The 18,906-nt window shown below is 42.4% G+C and overlaps 1 protein-coding gene across 2 annotated transcripts in view; it reads left to right on the top strand.

Annotated features, from left to right (window-relative positions):
• The window catches only part of CNTN5 (contactin 5), an 897,557-nt gene that overhangs the window by 592,175 nt on the left and 286,476 nt on the right, over positions 1 to 18,906 (top strand). For both annotated transcript variants that reach the window (XM_060234908.1, XM_060234909.1), the window contains one exon: positions 5,984 to 6,079. In XM_060234908.1, coding sequence (XP_060090891.1) covers positions 5,984 to 6,079 — 96 coding nt within the window. The remainder of the gene's footprint in view (positions 1 to 5,983; positions 6,080 to 18,906) is intronic.

Below are 18,906 nucleotides of genomic sequence, written 5' to 3'. Positions count from 1 at the left end.
TTAATATATTCAGCAGCCTTTTGCATAGCTGATTCCTCAGTCCTTCTGAGGGATGTGCAAAGGGGATCTTCTCTAATGACAGCCAGTTTGGGTGGAGTTCCTGAGCTGCTTTGTTGTTGTGAAGAAATTAGGAGTCACTTCCATTGTATGGGGCAAGCAGACTTCTGTTAAACTGTTTAGTTGTAAGCAGGGCTTTTTCTGTAGCAGGAACTCCTTTGAGTATTAGGCCATACACCCCTAATGTAGCCAATCCTCCAGGAGCTTACAGGGCTCTTCTTAAAGGGCCTCCTGTAAACTCTTGGAAGATTGGCTACATCAGAGAGGTGTGACCTAATACACAAAGGAGTCCCTGCTACAAAAAAAAATCCCTGGTTGTAAGTATTAGCTCTGAGTGTAGCCTTTGAGTTTTTAATTCTAGTATTATGGTTTGTAAAGGTCTAGTTCATCAACATCTACATCGGCAGGGAGGTCATGGCAAAAGGACAAGACTTTCTCTACCAAACAAAAAGCTTGTAAAAGCCTCATAGCTAACAGTCATATCACTGAAGTTTCCCTTCACAAGGACGGAAGAGATCTAATTAATCTAAACAATTGAGCTTGTGGATGCAATAGAGGCCACATACTGAGCTTTCTTATAGTAAACTTGAAATGTCTCTGTACTGACTGACTCTCCAGTTGTCCAACTGTGATGGATTGTTGAGACTCCATCTGACAGAGCAGACTTACTGTTAGGTTTTTCAATTTGTAATATTTGGATTTTAAAACTGTAGTATGTTGATCTTATTGTGTATTTGAGTGTTGGAAACCACCTTGAGTCCTTCATGGCAGGGAAAGGAGCAGGATATAAGTTGAATAAATAAATAAATAGTTTATGTGTTTTGATTTTGAGCTGCCTCATATAAACCTGAGGCAGTATATACATTTTAAAAATAGTTAAACGTGCAGGTGGGTAAATGCCATCTTATAGGCAGCATTCTCCCATCTCAGTCCGGAGGGACTGCTTCCCCTAAGATGGCGCCTATGGGAACATCATCTCTAAGCAAAGGAAATCTGGTTTTTTTTGTTGTTGTTCTTTTACATGCATGCAAACCTATGCAAATGTAATTGATTAATTAATCAACTCACTGATACACTCTCATGCTATTAATCACCTGAGATTTCTTTCCTCTTTTGCAACCCATAGCGATTAAGTAATATTTCATATTCACAGCGAGTTATTTACATAGCAAAATCTCAAATTGCACTGTTTTGCTGGAATTTTTGTAAGGCAGGTAAAGATGGAAGCAGCCATGACCTGGATAGCCCAGGCAAGCCTGATTTCATCATATCTCAGAAGTTAAGCCAACTCTGGCATCTTGGAAGCTAAGCCAATTTGGATGAGGGATCTCCTTGAAATACCACATAAGGAAGCAGGGGCAGGCTTTATTCAGTTTCCTCTCTGAATATCCCCCATGCCCCTGGTAGATATCAGTCACCAGAGCTCACCATGACTTCTAGGTGCACACACATACTCACACACAAAGCAAAAAAATTAAAAAAGAAAAGAAAAGAAAAGAAAAGAAAAGAAAAGAAAAGAAAAGATGGAAGCAGAGTACAAAATTCCCTGGTTTGGAAATCCTTGGCCCTTTGAAAATTGGGGTCAAGCCTATCTGAATGTAGGCCTAGTTTTTCACAGAAACCATATACATGCCATCCTTCCCTGGAAGTTTTCCTTTCCCAAGCTTAAGAACAAACACATTTCCCCTTAAGTGAAGAGGAGAGTCTTGCTTGAGAAAGCCTTACCCACGTCTCCTTATTTGGAAATATCTTTTCTGGGTATGCAAATTGGTATTATTTGGTCCCCAGGCTGCATGAGAAGAACTTTTATTTCCAGTGAGGGGAAGGCTTCCATCTAACATGGGTTTTGTCCATGCAGGTTCTATGATCCGCCCTCCCCCCCCCCCCCCGCAAACAGTCTTTTCAGTGGTCAAGGAATATTCCCTCCTTTTTTTCTACCAGTGGAAAAGCTGATGAGATCCAACCATTGATTTTAGCCAGGGAATGAGGAGGACTAAATGATTAAGTCATGGGCTTCATAGAAAATTGAATATTTTAAGAGCATAAGATAATTTCAGAGGGTCACCATGCTGGTCTGCAGGGGAACAGTTAGGTTTGAAAAACAAGATTTTTAGAGGACAAGCTTTTGAGACACAAAGCTCTCTTCATCAGATACATAAAATAGGAATGCAAGAAGCCCTACTGGATCAGTCCAGTGGTCCATTCAGTCCAACATCCTATCTCACCCAGTGACCAACCAATTCCTCTGGAGGGCCAGCAACAGAGAATTTGAGTCCAAGGTCTTCCCCTCCTGGCCCTGGCGCTGGTATTGAGAAGTTTATGCCTCTAAACATGGAAGTTTCCTTTAGAAGAGCCAGTTTGGCATAGTGCTTAAGCATGCAGATTATTATCTGGGAGAACCGGGTTTGATTCCCCACTCCTCCCCATGTACCTACTGATGTGACCTGGAGTTCTCACAGAGCTGTTCTTCTCAACAGCAGTTTCTGTGAGAGCTTTCTCAACACCACCTACCTCACAAAGTGTCTGTTTTGGGGAAGGGAAAGGAAATTGTAAGCTGCTCTGAGATGCCTTCGGGTAGTGAAGGGTGGGGTATAAATCCAATCTCTTCTTTTCTTCTTCTTCTTCGTCACCATGGCTAGGGGTAGGGTTGTCAATCCCCCATTGGAGGCAGGGGATCCCCTAGTTGTCCTTCCCCCCACCTGAGGACTATCAGTTAGTGGGGGGGGGGGGCAGAAGGAATAGCTGCTGGGCAGTTGATCCATGGGTATCTGGGGCTCGGGAGGGGGCTGTTTTTTGAGATAGAGGCACCAAAATCTCAGCATAGCTGCTGGTGCTGCTTCTCAAAAAACTCCACAAGTTTCAAAAAGATTGGACTAGAGGGTCCAATTCTATGACCCCCAAAAGAAGGTGCCCTATCCTTCTTTACTTTCAGTAGAGAGAAAGCATAAAAGGAACATGGTCCCTTTAAATGCAACAGCAACTCACCTGGAATTCACTCCAGAGTTCCCTCTCCCAGACCCTCCCTCCTATCTCCCAGAGCCTCCTGTCAGCTTGACAGCCTCACTTGGCAACCCTGTCTGTGAGCCATCGTGAATCTACCTAATCCCCTTTTTAAAGCTTTCTGATTCTGTGGCCTCACTACATCCTCTGGCTGTGAATTCCACATTTTATTCACTAGCTGAGTAAAGTATTTCCTTTTGCCCATCCTGAACTCACTGCCAATCAACTACATTGGATGTCACTGAGTTCTAGTATTTTCGAAGTTTCACCTGTCAACTCTCTCCACCCCCTGCACAATTTTATAAACCATTATCAGGTTTCCCCTTAGCCATTTTATTTCCCCCCAGACTGTAAAAATCCCAGACTCTTCAGCCTTTCCTCTTAGGGAAGCTGCTGCAACCCCCTAATCATCTCGGTTGCCCTGTTCTGTACTTTTTCTAGCTCTGTGATGTCCTTTTTAAAGACACAATGATCAGAAGTGTCCACAGTGTTTCAAATGAGGCCACACCATAGATCTATATAGGGGCATTACAGTATTGGCTGTTTTATTTCTAACCCCTTTTGTAATAATCCCCAGCACAATGTTCTGGTCACTGGAGCGCTGGCAGAGAAGGTGGAATCATTCAGAAATGAGGAGATTTCTTTGTTTGACTGAGTGGAGTGCAGTAGGAAAGCAAAGGTAATGAAAAAGGAGGGTTGACAAACAGAATGGGGAAAGGCAGTTCAGGAACTGACTTATAGCTGTCTTACTAAGCAGCTTCATGGAGCAAATTACATGTGAAAAGTAATAATAGAGGGCTGCATGGGTATCTTCCAGCCTCTGATTCCTGCATCACATAAGAGTCTTGCTGGATCAGACCAGTGGTCCATCTAGTCTTGCATCTTTTCATATAGAGGTCCATTTCTATATGGACCACTTCCAGGTTTCCCCTGGAAGACATGTAAACAGAGTACAGAGGTCAATGCTTTCCCCACGGATTTTGCCCACTAGCACTTTTATTCAGTGTTACTGCCTCTGAACATAGAGATTCCATTTAGTCATCAAAGCTAATAGCCATTATGGACCTATCTTCTCTGAATCTATCGCAAAGTACAATTTCATGTCAGTTTACAAATAACAACCGGGAATATATACACTATACTGTGAGGTAAAATAATATCAGTAGTAGAGACCAGGTAGGTGTTTCTTCGGTTATTCATTATTGTTGATCGCACGATTTCTTCGTAGCCAAGCAATGGCCGCAGTTTTTCTTCTGAACAGATTTTCAGTTTTTCATCCTTGCTGGTTTGAGCTGAAATCCCCATCTTGATCTCTTGCATCCCTTGTACAAATCAAATTCTATAATCTTGTGCCATTTCCAGTTTTTGTGCAATGAATTGTCATGAGAAATCTACTAATTTGTAGCCACCTTACTGTCCAGCTTATGTCATTCTCATCTCTTTCATTTTTTCCTCATAACGATACTGTGCTGGAAGTTAGACTAAGAGTACATGAGTGATCCAGCAAGCTACCAGGGCAGAATGGAGATGGAAACCTGAGTCTCATAGATCCTGGTTCAACACTCTAACCATTGTACCCCAGTGGCTCTCTACACAATCAACAGGGAAAAGCAAAGAACAGCAACTGTTGATCAAAATATCAAGAAATGTAAAATGAAACCACATTTTAAGAAGGATATAGACAAGCTGGAACAGGTCCAGAGGAGGGCGATGAAAATGATGAGGGGTCTGGAGACCAAGTCCTATGAGGAAAGGCTGAAGGAGCTGGGCATGTTTAGCCTGGAGAGGAGGTGGCTGAGATGTGATAGGGTCACCATCTTCAAGTACTTGAAGGGCTGTCAGAGAGGATGGTGTGGAATTGTTTTCTGTGGCCCCAGAAGGTAGGACCAGAGCCAATGAGTTGAAATTAAATCAAAAGAGTTTCCGGCTCAACATTAGGAAGAACTTTCTGACCGTTAGAGCGGTTCCTCAGTGGAACAGGCTTCCTCAGAAGGTGGTGGGCTCTCCTTCCTTAAAGGTTTTTAAACAGAGGCTAGATGGCCAGCTGACAGCAATGAAGATCCTGTGAATTTAGGGGGTGGTATTTGTGAGTTTCCTGCATTGTGCAGGGGGTTGGACTAGATGACCCTGGAAGCCCCTTCCAACTCTATGATTCTATGAAAGCATTCACTTATCCCTGTAGCCAACAGAACCAATTATAATTGTTCACCAATTATATATGATCATTCTTTTATCAAGCTCTTGTGTTGTCACCTATATCTTGGTGAGTGTGCTTCAGTTATAGTAGGCAATTGATGAAATAATTAGTGACCTACCCCACAAGGTTGTTTTGGCTTGAATAGATAAAGTCTGTGAACTTGGCACATTTTGAGCAATATATAAATGATGGATGATACCAATACAGTATCCTCTAGGCTCTGTAAAAGAGATTTCCCATCAGATCAAGCATTTTAATATTACTGTGTGTGTAGTAGCCCTCTGATGATACCCAAGAGCCCCCTCCCCGGATACAGGATAGAAGCAATGTCTCCTCTCTGCCTTTATTTCTATTTTCACTATGCAGAGATGACTTTTACTGAGGAAGAAATCGATAAACAGGAAATAGTAAAAAGGAATAAAAGAGCTATTAAATGCTGGTAACAAAAGGCTATATCGCCTAATGTCTTTTTGCTGACACCATCTCTGCACCATATAAGGAGCAATAAAACAGGTGTCGATGTGCCGTGGAAAACTATTTCTGTTTTCCAGCTGATATCAGCTAGAACAGATTTATTTTGAAAGGACTGGCCATTTTCATATAGATTTCAAGAAATAAGAATGAGCATTCTCCATTTAGCATAAGGGAAGGAGGGAGGGAGAGAGATTTGTAACCACCATCAAGAACTTTTTTTCCATGCATCTAAAAATCACTCTATTATGTTAACAGATCTGGGGAATTTCAGTGGCCGGACGAGAAGTGCCGTCTCAGTGCGAGAAGGTCAAGGTGTCGTGCTGATGTGTTCTCCTCCACTTCACTCCCCAGGTACAGTTGACTGCCTTCTATATTGATATGACCCTCGCTTTCCCACATGCTTATAATTTTCAGCTGTGGTCTCAATTGTGGATCATTAAAACTTGAGACAGGCACAGTTTGATTGCTGAACCAAAGGAGAAATGAAAGATCATCTACTGCAAAGGCCCACCAAGGTTTCAAGGATCAGCCTGCTTGATTCCCGTTTGACTCATGGATCGGAATACCAGGAGCCATGGATGAATGGCAGGTTGCTTCCAGATTCACATAAATAACCCATATAAAATTATTCTAGATATCAGTGCTATGTGAAGCAAGGGTTGAATGCAAATTGAAGTTTTCATTTTGACTTAATTAATTTATATAGAACATCTTTAAACTGTCTCTCCAGAACCTGCCCAAAACAATTTATTTTTTAAAAAGTCATAAAAAACAAAGCATAAAAAGATATTAATTAAAACCCACCATTCAAATCCACCAGCATAAAAATATAGCTCATGCAAACAGACCACAGACACCATAAGAACATAAGAGAAGCCATGTTGGATTAGGCCAGTGGCCCATCCAGTCTAACGCTCTGTGTCGTACAGTGGCAAAAAAACACGAGTGCCATCAGGAGGTCCATCAGTGGGGCCAGGACTCTAGAAGCCCTCCCACTGTCCCCCCCCACCCAAGCACCAAAAATAGATAGCATCACTGCCCCAGACGCTGTGGCTAATAGCCGCTGATGGACCTCTGTTTCATATGTTTATCCAATCCACCAAGAAACAACAGTTTCGGTGGGAGCCACTTCGGTGGGAAGGGCGGGATATAAATTGAAATAAACTGAAACTGAAACTTTCCAAGTCCATCAAGTAAGAGCTGAACCACTGAAGCATTGTGTTCCCCATGTGCCCCCCATGCACACCTCAACAAGGCTCTACAGGATACCATGGTTAATAGTATAGAATGCCAGAGGTGGACGGGTAGGAGAATCAACTCCTGGTTTCATTCTCACAGTGAAGATCATCCATCAGGGCAACCAAGGCCCTTTTTGTCCCAAACCCAGACTAGAATCCAGATTGAAATGCGTCTAGATAATTCATCTCCCCCAAGACCATGTGAAGCTATGTGGCCACCACCCACTCAAGCACCTTACCCAAAATGGAATGTTGGCCATGGGGCAATATTTGTTCCAGTCAATTTGGAATGATTAGAATCAGGGCTCTTTTTTTTGTAGTACTCCTTTGCGTATTAAGCTACACCCCCCGATGTAGTCAATTCTCTAAAAGCTTACAGTAGACCCTGGAAGAAGAGCTCCTGGATGATTTAAGCTCTTGGATGATTGGCTATATCAGGGAGGTGTAGTCTAATATGCAAAGGAGTTCCTGCTACAAAAAAGCCCTGATTAGAATCATGACCTCTCCTTTTGCACAATTGATGGTATTGGATTTATATCCCACCCTCCACTCAGAGTCTCAGAGCAGCTCACAATCTCCTTTATCTTCCTCCCCGACAACAGACACCCTGTGAGGCGGGTGGGGCTGAGAGAGCTCTGACAGAAATTGCACTTCAGCAATTGTTTGCAAGTAGGTTTTACTGTTGCCAACAGGAAAATCCAGTTGCAAACAATTGCTAAAGCAGATTGGAATTGCGTTATTCAATGCATGTGAAAGTAGTTAGGCCAGAAATAATCTAAGTAAATAAAGGTATGAGAGCAACTATCCCTCTCATATTCTTCCCTTCTTTGTTCTTTCATTTTTTAAAAAAAAAATGCATATGATTCAATACTTTGATGATAAAGGCTTAGATTCCAATGGATTGCCTTCTGTTGGAGGACACATCCACCTGTATAAAAGGGACTGGGGGTGCTGATCCCCCCCATCTACTTCTAAGCCAGACCACTCCCCACACAGTTCCCAGGATCCACTGGGGGTGGCATTGCAGAATCCAACTGGAGTGGGTGGAAATATGGGGAAGTTCAGTTTTGTGAGTGACACTGCATTGGCACTAGATAGGATCTAAGAGAGATCAAGATGGGTAGCCATGTTAGTCCTGTAGCAATTTAAAGACTCACAATTTGTGGCAGAGTATGAAATGTTGTGAGTCACTGCTCACTTCTTCAGCTCCAAGACAGTTCCCCTCTCTTAAAAATAGTATGTCCTTGTGAATTTTGTATTGCATACCTCCTAGAACAGGGGTGTCAAACTCATTTGCTATGAGGGCTGGATCTGACATATACACGAGCTTGTCGAACCAGGCCGTTTGTGTCATAAAATGTAATGCCAGACAGTGTAGAAATAAACTTTATAAAAGACACAGACAAACACAATTAAAGATTTTTTTAAAAAAAAAACTTTAAATAAAACATGCTTAAAAGATTAGCACTCTTGCAGTATTTTATTTAAGTCTCTGATAACTGAAGGAAGCAAGAGAGAGGGAAAAGGAAGCAGACTTGCTCGCATTCCTGATAGGAGCCCTTCAGGGGCCTCATTCGGCCCCCAGGCTGCATGTTTGACACCCCTGCCCCAGAACCCTAGGAGTTATAGGCTGTAGTTTTTTAGCTTCCTTGACAGAACTTTCAACTGAATGGGAAAAGCCGCTATCCCAAGATTACAGTGACTCTTGTAACTATTAGACTGAAATTACATTGACTCTTGTACCTATTAGACAGCAGAAGAACCAGTGCGGCAACAGATGTCAATATCATGGGATGTCACTTATTGTAAAATGTATTGTTCTTCATGAGTCCAGAGGGCTGTTTTTCCAACAACAGTGTCACAGTGCTTTGTTGTGATATTTTCCTGAATGTAAATATTCTATCATTTAAATGTTCTATTATTTAATCTTTCAAATTACAAGTTTCAAAAGAGGGAAAGGTAATAGAACAGTAATGGCTTCAAGTCTTCCTTTAAAAAAAAGAAAAGAATCCTTCTGTTCAAAGCTTTTATTATCTACTTTAATAGACAGCGAGAATTCTCTTGCTGTTAAATTAGAGCAGCGTTTATGTACTGTGGTCCAAAAAGCAGATACTGACTCCCTCTTGCTTCAAAGGACATTGCGTCCCATAAATGATTCTGCAGTGTAGTCATTAGACATAACAGCTGTACAGATGCTAAATTGAAACTTTTATTACTGCGTTCCAAAGGACAGATCTTTTTTTAAAAAAACTTTAATTGGAAGCTGTGCTGTAAGTTCTGTGCCCCCCCCCCTCAGTGAAGAATATCTCTTTTAATAACACATGAACATGCTAAGGAGTACTTTTTCCACTGAGGACAGAAATGGCTTCCCTTTTCCCAGGAGTTCTGTTGACTGAACCTGCTTGTCTGCTTTGTCTTCATCATGCTGATAGAATGAAGTGAAAGGAGATTGCATTAGTCCTTCTGGTACAAGAAGAAAAACTTTGGAAACCATGTTTCTTTAAAAAGTTATCCTCCACATATGATTAATTTTAGTGAGGATGATCACACTTGCTGTGCATGCTCTGGATGTCTGCATGCAATGCTTTGTTTTATTTTATTCAAAATATATATATTGCCTGCAGTGCAATTAGAATACAATAACAAGTCATATGCAACCCATTGAAACAATCGATAGGAAACAAAGTAATCACACAGTTGAGACAGGATTGGATGCGGCAGCCATAGTTACACAAAATCTAGTCCAAGCGGAAGAATCTAAGCCAGCAAGTGGCTTTGTGGACTATCATCTTGCTCAAGGAGTTCCGTAAAAAGGGGGCCATTACTGTGGAGATCCTGTCTGCTATAAGTCTTTAAAGCAGAAATAACTGGGGTGGGGGGCAGGTGTAACCATCAAGTCAGTTTAATATTTCCCCCCTCTGTAATATTTTCATAACCTCAATCAGCCCCCGATAACAAGGGATTTGGATTCTGCTGCGCATTGTTCCCAAGTTCCCAAGCTCCGTTCATATGGCTCCAATGAGCCAGGCCAGAACACCCAATTCAGTTTTCACTTGAGTCCACATACACAAGATCAGTTGTAGATTTGCTAATCTCAAGTGGGGCCTGGAGAATCCCCAGAATTATTATGGATCTTCAAGCCAGAGGGAACTTTATAGCAAAATGGGATTTTAACCATGGCCTGCCATGTCCTAGTCTGACATGCCAACCGCTCATACTTGATGGATGTACATTATTGAGTTACCAAGTTCCCATCAAAAAAAAATTCCCGAAAAGGTAGCCATCCAATGACTTTCTCTCATTCCTCTATTTCTTGCTTACTTGGAATTCTGACCAATCAGGAAAAACTGACTTCTGAACTAGCAAGTGCTGAAAACAGAGTGGTCTTGGACATGGCAGTTCACTCCCCGAATGGCTCTTCCCTCCAGGGACATTGAGAACTGGGAGTAAGGAAAACTAGCTGACCTTGCCCAATTAAGCCTGAACTCAGTGCTGGATGAATGGGAAACCCTGACAAGGATCTCCTTTAGGACTGTCAGTTGCTGTAACACAACCTTAGTAACATTGACAAGGATAATTTCAGCTGCCTTTGTAAGAGACTCAATTGTGAGCAAAAGAGAAACCAAGAGAAAGATGGCAATTAATTAACTTGAAAAATGCACTGAGACGTTTGGCTCTCAGCCACGTCTTTTATTGCCTTTCGGGTATCTAACATATGTAGCTACTGATAGATAGGACAATAATGATGGGAAAGGGTTTCTCCCCCCCCCCCCACTCCTTAGGGACAGGTTAAGAGCTTGTTACTGTACAATCCTCATTAATCTACTTTTTGTAAATTAGCTATAACTAGCATGGAGGCTTTGGTGCCAGCCACCATAATTTTGATAGCCTTAAACTGATCTGTCTGCTTTCTTCAACACATGAGAATTCTATGTCTAGAGGAAAATAGACCGTTATAACACTAAGCATTCCAGTAATGGCTTCAAATTGCTGTAGATGAGACTTGCTTTAAAGTGGTTCACTTTAAGCCTAGAGATCATGATGGGATTTTGTTTTGGTGTAGTGGTGAAGTGTGCGGACTCTTATCTGGGAGAACCGAGTTTGATTCCCCACTCCTCCACTTGCACCTGCTAGCATGGCCTTGGGTCAGCCATAGCTCTGGCAGAGGTTGTTCTTGAAAGGGCAGCTGCTCTGAGAGCCCTCTCCAGTCCCACCCACCTTACAGGGTGTCTGTTGTGGGGGAGGAAGGTAAAGGAGATTGTGAGCCACTCTGAGACTCTTCAGAGTGGAGGGCGGGATATAAATCCAATATCTTCATCATCTTCTTCTTGACTGCTATGGTCCTTTATATAAGAACATAAGAGCCCTGCTGGATCAGACTAGTAGGCATTCTTCCTAACAGATGTTTTAGATCACCTGTAATCAAATGTTCATGAGCCATTTTCTGTCATAGGTGGCCTTCTTCTTTCGCTATTAATTCTTTGTATTTAGATGTCATTTGATTGTGTCAGCCATTAAATAGTCTTGCCTTCATTTTGCATATCTTGCCAAGATTTTATTCTTCCATGACTAGTAAACATTCTTGACCAGCATCCTGTCTCACACACCATCCTCTCTCACACAGTGGCCAACCAGTTCTTCTGGAGAGCCAACAACATGGCATGGAGGCCGAGGCCTTCCCCTGATGTTACCTCCTGGCTCTGGGATTCAGAGGATGATAGCAAATTAGAATAGCCTCAGTGATCTATGTATGAAGCTCATAAAATCCCATTTTTCTTAGACAGCTTCCTGCTCATGAGATAGCACACATCCATGGTGGCAACCAAGAGACTTCATAAGATGCCAGCGCATGGTATTGTGCTTAGTGTGTCAGACTTGGATCTGGCAGACCCAGGTTCAAATCCTTACTCTACTGTGGAATCTTACAGAGTAACATTGGATTAGTCTCAGTCTCTGTCTCTCAACCTCAGCTAACTTCTTTTGTGAGGAGAAATGGGAGGAGGAGAGAACAAAGATGTAAGCACCTTTGAGTCCTCATTCAGAACAAAAGTGGGACATAAATATATAAATTAAATTAATTGATGGCTTTGCTGTATTTCTTTGGTTGATAGTAAGGGAGTTGTCTGTAGCAGAAGTTTGGGAGTACTGATATTTAGTAACCTCTCCATTCTGGAGATACCCAGTCAATGGAGGTCTTTTACCTTGGCAAGATGGCAAGCCCTCCCAAATGCAGTTGTAGAAAGGAGATTTAAGAAAAACTTCCATGAAGGCGAGAACCTGTCCATGTGGCAGTGATGAGATAGAATCTGTAGAATATGTACTGTTTTGTTGTCGTTTCTATCAGGAAGTTCGATCCAATGTAATTTCCCCTCTGCTTAATAATTACTTAGGTTGTTCTGATGCCAATATTTTAAGAAAGCTTTTGATGGGTGTGAATCCACAAGTCACTTATTAGCTGTGCTAATTTTTTCTCAGCAGCTTGTAGAATTCGATGTGAAATTTTATGTATAGAGTCTAAATTTTAGAGATACCTCTGTTTGTCTCTTGCCTTGAAAACCCTACAGTGGGGCTGCCAGATCCCCTAGTGGACATGGGGGTCCCCCACTCCCAGGACCAACCTCCCCACTGCCAATCTGCTGGCTGGCAGAGTAGATAAAAAGGTAAAGGTAGTCCCCTTTGCAAGCACCAGTCGTTTCCGACTCTGGGGTGACATCGCATCACAACATTTTCATTACAGACTTTTCTTTTTTACGGGGTGGTTTGTAAAAGAGGGAGATACAGTGATGTTTGCACAGCTACATGTTCTGTTTGCACAGCTACATGTGAAGGATGGAACCAAGGTCCACGCTGTAGGGGAAAATAACACAATACTTAACCAATAACACAATGCAGCTGTCAGGATATTTGGGCTGTGATGATAGCACAGTGAACTTCAGCAGGAGCCCACATGACCCTGAAGTGACATTATCATGTCCAGGTCATTGGGGTGGCACTCTGGTATGTGGGCAAAAATGCTACGGTAGAAGCCAAATTTACCATAGAATTTTTGCCCAACTACCAGAGCATCTCCCCAACATCCCAGATGTGATGGCTTATGGGCATATGGACAGTGACACAGACAGATCACTGCGACTCAGCTGGACCTCCCAGTAAGTCCCCACCATCCCAACCACCATTATCCAGCATAAATCAGCTGCAACTTGATGGCACTTTCCACTTCCTCAGTTTTCAAAGCTGGAAATTTGCTGTAATAAACACAACTTGAGCATGTTACTAAAAGGGTGCCAAAGGGAAGGAAATGGATTGGCCAATAGATTACTAGATTCCTGATGCGAGCAAGTGTGGTAAGTTCTCCCTGTAAAGGTTAGTTGGAGCAAAGCAAGAGATGAAGACTCTAAGTAGAACTTGTAAACAGCAATGTGGTAAAGTGCTAGGAGTGCTGGCTTTCTTAGAGGGAAGTATTCTAATCAACCAGCTGGCGGCAGCTTAGATATCCAGAGAGAAGCAAAGAGCCACTGAGTGAGCTCAGGAGAGCAGTGTGCTGCCAGAAACAGCCACTGACTGTTTCAGTTACTCATAGGGCCCATAGCAGAATGGTGCTTGCAGGACATTTTGTGATGGGGGGCATTAGGCTACTGTTATTCTTGGTTTGGAAAAAGACAGGCATCTTCCCTTTGCCTGTCTTTTTCTCTATTGGGGCCATAAGCAACACAGAAGAGGATGGATTTTTTTAAAAAAATCAAGAACCAGTTTGAAGGGAAATAATTAACTCCCTCCCCTAGCCCCATCCCCAAATGGTCAGTTGATTATTCAAAAGCAATATGGGTACTTGCAGGGCTTTTTTTTGAGAAGGAACACAGTTCTGGCTGGTTTAGTGTCATGGGGTGTGTGGCCTAATATGCAAATGAGTTTCTGCTGTGTGAAACAATGGTGACCTCAGGGGGTGTGGCCTAATATGCAAATGAGTTCCTGCTGGGCTTCTGTACAAAAAAAAGCCCTGGGTACTTGTTTATCAGAGACATGTAGGTGTGAGTACGCAGCACAGGCCACAATGCCCTTATCATCCCATTGCATTATTTATTTATTTGCATTTTTATGACGCATCCTTCCTACCAACTGCAGCAGCTCAAACCTTAGAGGGTGGGGGGTAACCTATTATCTGTCCTTAGCATTGATCTCACAACCAAAGACTTCTCTTCTCATATCTTGGCACAGGCAGTTTCATTTCTGTTGGTTGATAGAAGTGGGTGCAGGGGGTCACGATGGAGTGTGAACATGAAAGGTAGAATTGTGTCTTGTACAAGTGTATTACATTTCATTCCAGTATCTGGATGATCAAGGGAGATATCATGCTACAAAGCATTTCATTTCCCTTTTCTGTAACAGGCAAGCAGTACTTTCCTGCCATAAACAGACAGAACAATTTCTGTTCTTGCCCTATTCAACGTGTACTATCTTACATCTACCAAGACAGGCAGAAAAAAAGATAGCAACCTTATTAAGGTAGGAGTTCTCTGCTGTACGACTGAGAAGATGTCAAAAGCAGCCTGGTTCCACTTACTTGCAGAATGCTCATTGTTTTGATGGGTGAGGTATAGCCATGCAGAATCCTTCAGAAATGGCCAAGCTGTCCATCATGAAGGTTACAGAACAGGTTTTGTCCTTAGTAAATCATCCCCAGTATAGTTCATTGTTTTGTTCCATATAGGAGAAGATAAGAAGATAGGCCACTGGCTTGGGGACCAAACATGCTCCCCATCTTTAGGCAGTACCATCTGCAACCTCTGAAGGCCATATATGAGGTATATTATTTTCATTTAGCGATTGTTGTGAAGAACATAAGAGAAGCCATGTTGGATTAGACCAATGATCCATCCAGTCCAAACAGCAAGAATACAAAGCATCATTGCCCCAGACATGGCGCTCCATCTATATCTCATGGCTAATAACCACGCGTGGACCTCTGCTCCATATGTCTATCCATTCCCCTCTTGAAACTGTCTGTGCTTGTATCCACTACTACATCCTGTGGCAGTGAATTCCACATGTTAATTACCTTTTGGGTGAAGAAGTGGTTGTGGTATAGGGATCATAGAAAATGCAAAATACGTCCATGGTGTAAGGAGAGCCCTCTCAGCCCCACCCACCTCACAGGGTGTCTGTTGTAGGGGAGGAAGATAAAGGAGATTGTGAGCCACTCTGAGACTCTGAAGTTCAGAGTGGAGGGCAGGATCTAAATCCAATATCATTATCATCATCAGGGCTCTTTTTCTAGCAGGAGCTCCTCTGCATATTAGACTACGCCCCCCCCGATGTAGCCAATTCTCCAAGAGCTTAGAGGGCTTTTAGTACAGGGCCTACTGTAAACTCCAGGAGGATTGGCTACAACAGGGGGCGTGGCCTAATATGTAGAGAAGCTCCTGCTAGAAAAAGAGCCCTGATCATCATCATCAGTCATAATTATTATCATTATCTTCCTCTCCTTCTTCTCCTTCTTCTTCTCCTCCTCCTCCTCGCTTCCAACTCTCATTAGGAGGCCATCAGACTAGAGGATCTTGGGGTGCAAACACACTGTTTTCAGTGGAGGGAAGCTCTGAAGCTACACCACCACCACCACATGATGCAACTGAACATGCTTTTGAATTTACAAGGTTCTGTTTGCACAACTACATGTGAAAGATGGAACCGAGGTGCACGCCCTAGGGGAAAAGAACACAATACTTAACCAATTGCTGGATGGTGTATTTTAATAACAATAAATAAGTCAGCTGCAATGGTGAACCATCACCTATTTTCCCTGATATATATTCCTAGTGCCCAAACCCCATCACTTTGGCTGCTATTGCTAAGGGGCTGAAGAGATAGTGTAATCATGGGACAAAGCCCTGGGCTCAGAACGAGACAGCAGATGGCTATGCATGATCTCTAAATAACAATGATTTGACAAGGAGAAGATGGATGGAAGCTGTTTGCAAGCTTCCAGTAGCTCTACATGATGTATGAGATAACAGGGACTCAGCTGTGTTTTATGTATATATAAGATCAGGTGAGGGCAGCACATTTTTGCACTGCTAGGGACCACATGAATGATGACAGCAGAGGAGTTGTATTGATTGTGATTTATTGACCTAACATATGGCTAAACAGAAATATTGGCCTCATTAGGCAGCTGACTAACTGTTTGATATAGTGACTAGTTCCCCTCTTTCCCAACCAGGCTTCAAAGGATTTTAATTAATTCTCATGCAATGAATCGAGATATCAATCCCCAACTATTGGTTCACTGGGTTTTCTTAATCCTATTCGCAAAGCGTTCGTTATTCTGCAAGGACCTGGGCAAATTCCATTTTGGTAATGCACTGTTCAGAAGGGATTCCTTTCCTTAACGTGTGTGCTTAGTTTGGGTTCTACAGTTGAGGTGATGAATGATATGAAAACAGTGTGGTTAAGCGCGGATCCATTACTTGCAGATGATATGTTACATTGTTGTCAATCATGAGATTTTTTTCTTCCTCAACAACAACAAATGCAAATTTTTTTGGGGGGGGCAACAAAACCCGAAGAGACAGATGAAGGAGGGAGGGAAGGAAGGAAGGAAGGAAGGAAGGAAGGAGGGAAGGAAAGAAGGAAGGAAGGGAGGGAGGAAGGGAGGAAGGAAGGAAGGAAGGAAGGAAGGAAGGAAGGAAGGAAGGAAGGAAGGAAGGAAGGAAGGAAGGAAGGAAGGAAGGAAGGAAGGAAGGAAGGAGCAAGCTTAAAAATGTATAAATGGAGAAACCAAAGTAAAAATACTTGGTTAGCAACACAATGCCCTGACCAGGATAATCCAGGCTATCTGAGTTGTATCCAATCTTGGAAGCTAAGCAGGGTCATCCCTTGCTAGTATTTGGATGGGAGACCACCAAGGAATACCCGTGTTGCTAAGCAAAGGCAGACAATGGCAAACCACCTCTGAACTTCTCTTGCCTTGAAAATCCTACAGGGTCCCCATGGGATAACTGTGAATTCAGGGCAAAAAAACCCAAACAATAAAAATAGTTTCTTCAATGCTAAATAGCCAATAAACCAATATAAACATCTTGAATGTGTTTGTCACATAGTCAGCTAATCCAGAACACCAAACATATTTTGGTTTTCACCTTCAGTGGTGCAAATATGCTACATATGACAAGTCACAACTGAAATCAAGCTAAAAATCTTAAGTACAAATGATTTCAGGCATGTATTATAAAACAATAAATCTGTAAATATCCTAAAGAATAATGAACAAAACCCCCAGAAAACTGAAGAGGAAAACCTTGTTAAATTAAAATATAAGCATGGTCTCTTATAATTCAAAATATAGTCCAGTTGCACCTTAGAGACCAACAAGATTTTTGAGGCATACATTTTTGAGGGTCAAAGCTCCGTTCCTAACTGTATTCAAAATATGCACAACTTCCCACACTTGGACCTCCACCTGGGTTTTCTCTGAGTTTGACTTCCATTCATGTAGCTTGCAGGAAGAACCTGGGCAAAACAGTGTCTGTATATCCTGTGACAATTGTGGGGTGAAACTGGGGCAGACTCAGTGTAATGTGGAATGAGGGGTGGGAGGGGACAAGATTTAAAAAACAAAATTAAAAAGAATGAGGGGCAAACTTGAGTTTAGTGTGGAAACAAAAAAACTGAGATAAAAACAGGGGTGAACTCAAGTATAGTTTGGAATGCCGATTTGGGAACAGGATTGAACTGGGATTATAGTCTAATGTGGAAATCAGTATGCAAAGGTCACTATGGGCGTTTTTGCACTGACCTTAATCGGCAGCGACGCCCCTCTTCACCGCACAGGATCTGCGCGGATTTCGCACTAATTGCCGCGGAGCACCCGGAAGAGCCGGAAAGTCCCGCGGCTTTTGCGGCGCAAACGGAAACCGCCAAACCCAGTTTCCATTTGCGCCGCAAAAGCTGCGGGACTTTCCAGCTCTTCCGGGTGCTCCACGGCAATTAGTGCAATTAGTGAAGAGGGGCGTCGCTACCGATTAAGGTCAGTGCGAAAACGCCCATAGTGACCTTTGCATACTGATGAAAAAGAACTGCTCATATTCCATGTAAGTCTCCTCATGAGAAACCAATGTTACAAACTTGCAATCAGGATGGAAATTAGAGGGATTCTTGAAGTCTGTATTTGCATAGTAGAACATTTAAGGCTTCCTGACATCTACATATGAAATATTAGGAACGAAGCCTAGAAAATATAATAGACTGCCTCAGTTGTTTTTTTTTTTTTAAAGATTGAGATAGGGGTTCAAATTGTATACACAAATTTAATATTGAGTATGTGTGTGACTAGAAAATCCTAAGTATTTCTGATCCATGCAACCCTTCTCATCCCGCTCCCCCATCCTGTAACTGAGAAACAGCTCAATTTCTCTTAATTTCAGGATGCTTCAAAATTTGCCTGCATTTTGTTTCTTTTATATTTTTGGCTTTGGGATCCTCCTCTTAGATAGGTTCAATGACCCTTCTGTGCTGTGGAGTCTTGTGAGCAAAAATTCTACTTTGCTAGTGATTGGTGTTAAAGTTGTGAGTTTCTGCATAAATTAGTTTGCTGTGGGGCCATCCTTCCTGAGCTAAGACAAAAAAGTGTGAGCCGGAGGCTAAAAAAGCTGTGAGCTAGCTCACACTAACTCAATTTGAGAGGGAACATTGGATGGGTTATATTGATAACTGAACGATATTTTCAAAAAACTTTTACTGATGACTGTATATAACAATTTTGTTTTTATCGTAAACTGCTTTGAGCATAAGTGGGATGTGTGTGTGTAAAATGCTGTTAAGTCACAACTGACTTATGGCATCCCTAGCAAGGGACTTTCAAGGCAAGCGAGAAGCAGAGGTTGCTGGCCATTGCCTTCCTCTGCGGAGTCTTCATTGGTGGTCCTCTTTCCAAGGATTGACCTT

Source organism: Heteronotia binoei, chromosome 3 (genome assembly GCF_032191835.1).
Source record: "Heteronotia binoei isolate CCM8104 ecotype False Entrance Well chromosome 3, APGP_CSIRO_Hbin_v1, whole genome shotgun sequence".
Lineage (NCBI taxonomy): Eukaryota > Metazoa > Chordata > Lepidosauria > Squamata > Gekkonidae > Heteronotia > Heteronotia binoei.
Note: the sequence above shows the minus strand (reverse complement) of the source record. Positions and strands in the feature narration are given on the sequence as shown.